The 9,264-nt window shown below is 47.7% G+C and overlaps 1 protein-coding gene across 1 annotated transcript in view; it reads right to left on the reverse strand.

Annotated features, from left to right (window-relative positions):
* Positions 1-4,576, reverse strand: part of LOC120036086 (P protein-like) — a gene marked incomplete at its 3' end in the record, with an annotated part of 62,823 nt that extends 58,247 nt beyond the window's left edge. Inside the window, exons 1-2 of the mRNA XM_038982549.1 lie at positions 4,347-4,576; positions 3,705-3,738 (exon numbers count right to left, since the gene is read on the reverse strand). Of these exons, the coding sequence (XP_038838477.1) occupies positions 3,705-3,738; positions 4,347-4,576 (264 nt within the window). The remainder of the gene's footprint in view (positions 1-3,704; positions 3,739-4,346) is intronic.
* Positions 4,577-9,264: the final 4,688 nt, after the last annotated feature.

Raw genomic sequence — 9,264 nt, forward strand, 5'->3', positions numbered from 1 at the left:
CGCCATCCTGACAGTAGTGGACTGGTTTTCCAAAGCAGCCCACTTCATTCCTCTCCCCAAGCGTTACCCTCTGCCAAAGAGACGGCCCAGCTCATGGTGCAGCACGTCTTCCGGAACCACGGACTCCCGGTGGACATGGTCTCCGACTGGGGCCCTCAGTTCTCGTCCCGGTTCTGGAAGGCGTTCTGCACGCTCATTGGGGGGTCGGCCAGCCTGTCCTCCGGGTTTCACCCGCAGTCCAACGGCCAGTCGGAGCGAGCCAACCAAGACCTGGAGATGACTCTTCCCTGCCTTAGCTCCGCCAACCCCACCACCTGGAGTCAGCAACTCATGTGGGTTGAATACGCCAGCAACACCCTCCCCTGCTCTGCCACTGGGCTCTCGCCTTTCGAGTGTTCCCTGGGGTTTCAGCCCCTGCTCTTCCCGGAGAAAGTGGTCGGCATAGCCTCGGCCCAGATGTTTGTCCGCCGCTGTCGCCGTACCTGGAAAAGACCCTGGTCGGCTCTTCCCAACACCATCTCCAGGTATCGACGACAAGCGGACCGCCACCGGACCCCGGCCCTCCGGTATTGGCTCGGGCAGAGGGCATGGCTGTCTACTCGTGATCTGCCCCTCGAGTAGAATCCCGCAAACATTCTCCCCGCTTTATAGGCCCTTTCCCATCTCCAAGATCATTAACTTGGCGCCCCCCCCTTGGTTTGTGCTGTGGTGGAGATCTTTGTGGGCTATACTCAGCCTTGTCTCAGGATGGTAAGTTGGTGGTTGAAGATATCCCTCTAGTGGTGTGGGGGCTGTGCTTTGGCAAAGTGGGTGGGGTTATATCCTTCCTGTTTGGCCCTGTCCGGGGGTATCATCGGATGGGGCCACAGTGTCTCCTGACCCCTCCTGTCTCAGCCTCCAGTATTTATGCTGCAGTAGTTTATGTGTCGGGGGGCTAGGGTCAGTTGGTTATATCTGGAGTACTTCTCCTGTCTTATCCGGTGTCCTGTGTGAATTTAAGTATGCTCTCTCTAATTCTCTCCTTCTCTCTTTCTTTCTCTCTCTCGGAGGACCTGAGCCCTAGGACCATGCGTCAGGACTACCGGGCATGATGACTCCTTGCTGTCCCCAGTCCACCTGGCCTTGCTGCTGTTCCAGTTTCAACTGTTCTGCCTGCGGCTATGGAACCCTGACCTGTCCACCGGACGTGCTACCTACATTTACATTTTTAGTCATTTAGCAGACGCTCTTATCCAGAGCGACTTACAGTAGAATGCATACATTTTATTACATTTTACATATTACTTTTTTTTTTTACATACTGAGACAAGGATATCCCTACCGGCCAAACCCTCCCTAACCCGGACGACGCTATGCCAATTGTGCGTCGCCCCACGGACCTCCCGGTTGCGGCCGGCTGCGACAGAGCCTGGGCGCGAACCCAGCCCAGCCTGGGCGCGAACCCAGAGACTCTGGTGGCGCAGCTAGCACTGCGATGCAGTGCCCTAGACCACTGCGCCACCCGGGAGGTGTATACCTGTCCCAGACCTGCTGTTTTTTACTCTCTAGAGACCGCAGGAGCGGTAGAGATACTCTTAATGATCGGCTATGAAAAGCCAACTGACATTTACTCCTGATTATTATTTGACCATGCTGGTCATTTATGAACATTTGAACATCTTGGCCATGTTCTGTTATAATCTCCACCCGGCACAGCCAGAAGAGGACTGGCCACCCCTCATAGCCTGGTTCCTCTCTAGGTTTCTTCCTAGGTTTTGGCCTTTCTAGGGAGTTTTTCCTAGCCGCCGTGCTTCTACACCTGCATTGCTTGCTGTTTGGGTTTTTAGGCTGGGTTTCTGTACAGCACTTCGAGATATTAGCTAATGTACGAAGGGCTATATAAAATAAACGTGATTAGCCCCTCTGCTGTTCGTCTGCTGTTCGTCTTCTGTTGCCCCGTACCCTCCGTATTCATCCCACTTTTCACGTGTCTAGGATTAAACAAATGTCTCACAGCCCTTTGTCTCCTGTTTCCTTGTTTGGGTCAATAAACATCTGTGATTCTATCCTGAGTTCTAATAAGATCTACCATTCAGATTTATTTTAAACATGACTTATAAAAGAAAAAGCTTATGCAACATTCTCAGACCATTTTGAAATGATATTTTTTTTTTTTAAATGGTATATGATCACACTGATCATAGATCATATGTTGTATTACTTGTGAGCATAATCATTTGCTTAATTTTTTTTATTTTACTGGACTGATGACCTGCATCTGATTGTCAGTCTGAGTGGAGGGAGGGAGCAGAGGTGAGGCTGCCTCTCACCTGACTCACCGGTCCTCCGCTCACTCTCCCTCCGCTCACCCTCCCTCCACGGAGAAAAGGGGGACAGACTTCTTTTCTGTATTCATTGAGTCGTTCTAATCATGGTTTAAAAAGTTTTGAAAGCTCACAGAATCAACTTTGCTGTGGGTTCGAGATTTCCTTTTACAGTCTATGAGGAAACGGGTACACCTGCTCATCGAACGTTTCATTCCAAAATCCTGGGCATTCATATGAAGTTGGTCCCCCCCTTGCTGTTATAACAGCCTCCACTCTTCTGGGAAGGCTTTCCACTATATTTTGGAACATTGCTACGGGGACTTGCTTCCATTCAGCAACAAGAGCATTAGGGAGGTCGAGGACTGATGTTAGGCCTGGCTCGCAGTCAGTATTACAATTCAACCCAAAGGTGTTCAATGGGGTTGATACTGTTGAGGTCAGGGCTCTGTACAGGCCAGACAAGTTCTTCCACACCGATCTCAACAAACCATTTCTGTATAGACCACACTTTGTGCATGGGAACATTGTCATTCTGAAACAGGAAAGGGCCTTCCCCCAAACTGTTGCCACAAAGTTGGAAGCGCAGAATCGTCTAGAACAGGGGTGGGCAATTACTGTCCTCGAGGGCCTTGATCGGTGGCACAGTTTTGCGAACACACCTGACTCCAATAATCACCTAATCATGATCTTCAGTTTAGAATGCAATTTGATTAATCAGATGTGTTTGCTAGGGACACCAATCAGGCCCTGGAGGACTGGAGTTGCCCTGCTCTAGAATGTCACTGTATGCTGCAGTATTAAGATTTCACTTCACTGGAAGTAAGGGGCTTAGCCCTAGACCCAGACCATTATTCCTCCTCCACCAAACTTTACAGTTGGCACTATGCATTGGGGCAGGTAGTGTTCTCCTGGCATCCGCCAAACCCAGATTCGTCCATCGGACTGCCAGTCGGTGAAGTTTCATCACTCCAGAGAAGGCGTTTCCACTGCTCCAGAGTCCAATGGCGGTGAACTTATCACCACTCCAGCTGATGGTTAGCATTGCGCATGGTGTTCTTCGGCTTGCAAGCCTCCCCCTTTTTCCTCCAAACATAAATGGTCATTATGGCCAAACAGTTCTATTTTTGTTTCATCAGACCAGAGGACATTTTCCCCAAAAAGTACGATCTTTGTCCACATGTGCAGTTGCAAACCGTAGCTCTGCTTTTTTATGGCAGTTTTGGAGCAGTGGCTTCTTCCTTGCTGAGCGGCATTTCAGGTTGTCGATATAGGACTCGTTTTACTGTGGATATAGATACTTTTGTACCTATTTCCTCCAGCATCTTCACAAGGTCCTTTGCTGTTGTTCTGGGATTGATTTGCACTTTTCGCACCAAAGTACGTTCATCTCTAGGAGACAGAACGCGTCTCCTTCCTGAGCGGTATGACAGCTGCATGGTCCCATGGTGTTTATACTTGCGTACTATTGTTTGTACAGATGAATGTGGTACCTTCAGGCATTTGGAAATTGCTCCCAAGGATGAACCAGACTTGTGGAGGTCTACAATTTCTTTTCTGAGGCCTTGGCTGATTTTTTTTAATTTTCCCATGATGTCAAGCAAAGAGGCACTTAGTTTGAAGGTAGGCCTTGAAATACATCCACAGGTATTGACTCAAAATTGACTCCAATTGACTCAAATGATGTCAATTAGCCTACCAGAAGCTTCTAAAGCCATGACATCTTTTTTCTGGAATTTTCCAAGCTGTTTAAAGGCACAGTCAATTTAGTGTATGTAAACTTCTGACCCACTGGAATTGTGATACAGTGAATTATAAGTGAAATAATCTGTCTGTAAACAATTGTTGGAAAAATTACTTGTGTTATGCACAAAGTAGATGCCAAAACTATATTTTGTTAACAAGAAAAATGTCGAGTGGTTGAAAAAAATTAAAAAGTACACCTAAGTGTACATAAACTTCCGACTTCAATTGTACATGTCAAATGTAAATTAGCATGCCATTTTGGACGCAGACTACAGCTAGGGTTGTTCCTACCTGTCTTCAGCGTGCATAACACAGTTCCCCGGGGATCTGGCGGAGGCCTGCTGTAGTTTCTGAGACTCTATCCTTCCTGAGAACCCCTCCAGCAGACGCAGGTCTCCAAAGTTCCCCGCCACCTCACCGTAGCCCCCTGCCACCGCCTCTGCTGTCCTCAGACTGGACCTTCCCTGGAGGCCAGGGGCTGCTGCTGGGGACTTCAGGTCCAGGTCGCTCTTATTCTCCAGATACATGTTGAGACTGGAGAGTAGTCTCACACAGTGTCTAGACAGAGAGAGAGAGAGATGGAGAGACAGAGAGACCAATACAAATAAATGGTATTTGTTAAGGCCACACTACAGATTAGGTTTATAGGTCAAAACTACACTACAAAATATGCCTACAGATCAAATCTACACTACAGATTAGGCCTATAGGTCAAAGCTACACTACGGAATAGGACAATAGGTCAAAGCTATACTACAGATTAGGCCTATAGGTCAAATCTGCACTACAGATTAGGCCTATAGGTCAAATCTACACTACAGATTAGGCCTATAGATCAAAACTACACTACAGATTAGGCCTATAGGTCAAAGCTACTCTACGGATTAGGCCTACAGGTCAAAGCTACAAAACAGATTAGGCCCATAAATCAAAGCTACACTACAGATTAGGCCAAAAGGTCAAATATACACTACGGATTAGGCCTATATGTCAAAGCTACACCACAGAATAGTCCTATAGGTCAAAGCTACACTACAGAATAGGCCTATAGGTTAGGCTACAGATTCAAACTGTAGGTTAAGGATACAGATTAGGCCTATAGGTTAGGCTACAGATTCAAACTGTAGGTTAAGGATACAGATTAGGCCTATAGGTTAGGCTACAGATTCAAACTGTAGGTTAAGGATACAGATTAGGCCTATAGGTTAAGGATACAGATTAGGCCTATAGGTTAAGGATACAGATTAGGCCTATAGGTTAAGGATACAGAGAAGGTCAAAAGGCATTACAGCATTTTCTTTCCTTCTTTGGCCGTTGTCACTAGACTAGCGTTAACACAAACAGATAGAGGCCTGCATTAGACTAGAGTTCACAGAGAGAGGCCTGCCCTAGAGTTAACAGAGAGAGAGGCCTGCCCTAGAGTTCACAGAGAGAGGCCTGCCCTAGAGTTAACAGAGAGAGAGGCCTGCCCTAGAGTTCACAGAGAGAGGCCTGCCCTAGAGTTAACAGAGAGAGAGGCCTGCCCAAGACTACAGTTTACAGAGAGAGAGGCCTGCCCTAGACTAGAGTTAACAGAGAGAGAGGCTTGCCCTAGAGTTCACAGAGAGAGGCCTGCCCTAGAGTTAACAGAGAGAGAGGCCTGCCCTAGACTATAGTTAATAGAGCGGCATGCCTAGACTAGAGTTAACAGAGAGAGGCCTACCCTAGCCTAGAGTTTACAGAGAGGCCTGCCCTAGACTACAGTTAATAGAGAGGCCTGCCCTAGACTAAAGTTTACAGAGAGAGAGGCCTGCCTAGACTAGTTAACAGAGAGAGTCCTGCCCTAGACTAGAGTTCACAGAGAGAGGCCTACCCTAGCCTAGAGTTTACAGAGAGAGGCCTGCCCTAGACTACAGTTAATAAAGAGGCCTGCCCTAGACTAAAGTTTACAGAGAGAGAGTCCAGCCCTAGACTAGAGTTCACAGAGAGAGTCCAGCCCTAGACTAGAGTTCACAGAGAGAGAGGCCTGCCCTAGACTAGAGTTTACAGAGAGAGAGGCCTGCCCTAGACTACAGTTAATAGAGAGGCCTGCCCTAGACTACAGTTAATAGAGAGGCCTGCCCTAGACTACAGTTAACAGAGAGGCCTGCCCGAGACTACAGTTAACAGAGAGGCCTGCCCTAGACTACAGTTAACAGAGAGGCCTGCCCTAGACTACAGTTAACAGAGAGGCCTGCCCTAGACTACAGTTAACAGAGAGGCCTGCCCTAGACTACAGTTAACAGAGAGGCCTGCCCTAGACTACAGTTAACAGAGAGGCCTGCCCTAGACTACAGTTAACAGAGAGGCCTGCCCTAGACTACAGTTAACAGAGAGGCCTGCCCTAGACTACAGTTAACAGAGAGGCCTGCCCTAGACTACAGTTAATAGAGAGGCCTGCCCTAGACGAGAGTTTACAGAGAGAGACGCCTGCCCTAGACTACAGTTAACAGAGAGGCCTGCCCTAGACTAGAGGTTACAGAGAGGCCTGCCCGAGACTAGAGTTTACAGAGAGAGAGGCCTGCCCTAGACTACAGTTAACAGAGAGGCCTGCCTGTGTGAGATTGCCAATGAAGTGTTAGAGTATTATGGGCTGGCAGGTATAATGAGCCTGGAAGTCTGACTGTGTGAGATCCCCAGGGAAATCAAAGCTGATCCATGTGGTCTAGACATGCCCCGTCATGTGATCACAACAATCAGCTACTACCATTGTGTGTCTGCATGCACACTTGGTCCTCATTCAGGAACCCCGCCCTCTAAACTGAGGCCCCCTGAGGCAGAGAGACGCCACGTCACATGACCCCCTGGCTGGGCCTCAGCCTCTAGTAACGTGACATCCTTGTGGACGCGCCACACTACCACACCATACTACCACCCCATACTACCACACCATACTGATCTACTACTACCACACCATACTACCACACCATACTACCACACCATACTACCACACCATACTACCACACCATACTACCACACCATACCGATCTACTACTACCACACCATACTACCACACCATACTACCACACCATACTGATCTACTACTACCACACCATACTACCACACCATACTACCACACCATACTACCACACCATACCGATCTACTACTACCACACCATACTACCACACCATACTACCACACCATACTACCACACCATACTACCACACCATACTGATATACTACTACCACACCATACTACCACACCACCCTACCACACCACACTACCACGCTATACTACCACACCATACTGATGTACTACTACAACACCATACTACCACACCATACTGATCTACTACTACCACACCATACTACCACACCATACTGATCTACTACTACCACACCATACTACCACACCATACTACCACACCATACTACCACACCATATTACCACACCATACTACCACACCATACCGATCTACTACTACCACACCATACTACCACACCATACTACCACACCATACTACCACACCATACTGATCTACTACTACCACACCATACTACCACACCATACTACCACACCATACTACCACACCATACTGATATACTACTACCACACCATACTACCACACCATACTGATCTACTACTACCACACCATACTACCACCCCATACTACCACACCATACTACCACACCATACTGATCTACTACTACCACACCATACTACCACACCATACTACAACACCATACTACCACACCATACTACCACGCCATACTACCACACCATACTACCACACCATACTACCACACCATACTACCACACCATACTGATCTACTACTACCACACCATACTACCACACCATACTACCACACCATACTACCACACCATACTACCACACCATACTGATCTACTACTACCACACCATACTACCACACCATACTGATCTACTGCTACCACACCATACTACCACACCATACTACCACACCATACTACCACACCATACTGATCTACTACTACCACACCATACTACCACACCATACTGATCTACTACTACCACACCATACTACCACACCATACTGATCTACTACTACCACACCATACTACCACACCATACTGATCTACTGCTACCACACCATACTACCACACCATACTACCACACCATACTACCACACCATACTACCACACCATACTGATCTACTGCTACCACACCATACTACCACACCATACTACCACACCATACTACCACACCATACTACCACCCCATACTACCACCCCATACTACCACACCATACTACCACACCATACTGATCTACTGCTACCACACCATACTACCCCACCATACTACCACACCATACTACCACACCACCCTACCACACCATACTACCACACCATACTACCACACCATACTACCACACCATACTGATCTACTACTACCACACCATACTACCACACCATACTGATCTACTACTACCACACCATACTACCACACCATACTGATCTACTGCTACCACACCATACTACCACACCATACTACCACACCATACTACCACACCATACTACCACCCCATACTACCACACCATACTACCACACCATACTGATCTACTGCTACCACACCATACTACCCCACCATACTACCACACCATACTACCACACCACCCTACCACACCATACTACCACACCATACTACCACACCATACTACCACACCATACTGATCTACTACTACCACACCATACTACCACACCATACTGATCTACTACTACCACACCATACTACCACACCATACTGCTCTACTGCTACCACACCATACTACCACACCATACTACCACACCATACTGATCTACTGCTACCACACCATACTACCACACCATACTACCACACCATACTACCACACCATACTACCACCCCATACTACCACACCATACTACCACACCATACTGATCTACTACTACCACACCATACTACCACACCATACTACCACACCATACTACCACACCACCCTACCACACCATACTACCACACCATACTACCACACCATACTACCACACCATACTGATCTACTGCTACCACACCATACTACCACACCATACTACCACACCATACTACCACACCATACTGATCTACTACTACCACACCATACTACCACACCATACTACCACACCATACTACCACACCATACTACCACACCATACTGATCTACTGCTACCACACCATACTACCACACCATACTACCACACCATACTACCACACCATACTGAT

The sequence above is a fragment of the Salvelinus namaycush genome, unplaced genomic scaffold, assembly GCF_016432855.1.
Source record: "Salvelinus namaycush isolate Seneca unplaced genomic scaffold, SaNama_1.0 Scaffold1200, whole genome shotgun sequence".
Lineage (NCBI taxonomy): Eukaryota > Metazoa > Chordata > Actinopteri > Salmoniformes > Salmonidae > Salvelinus > Salvelinus namaycush.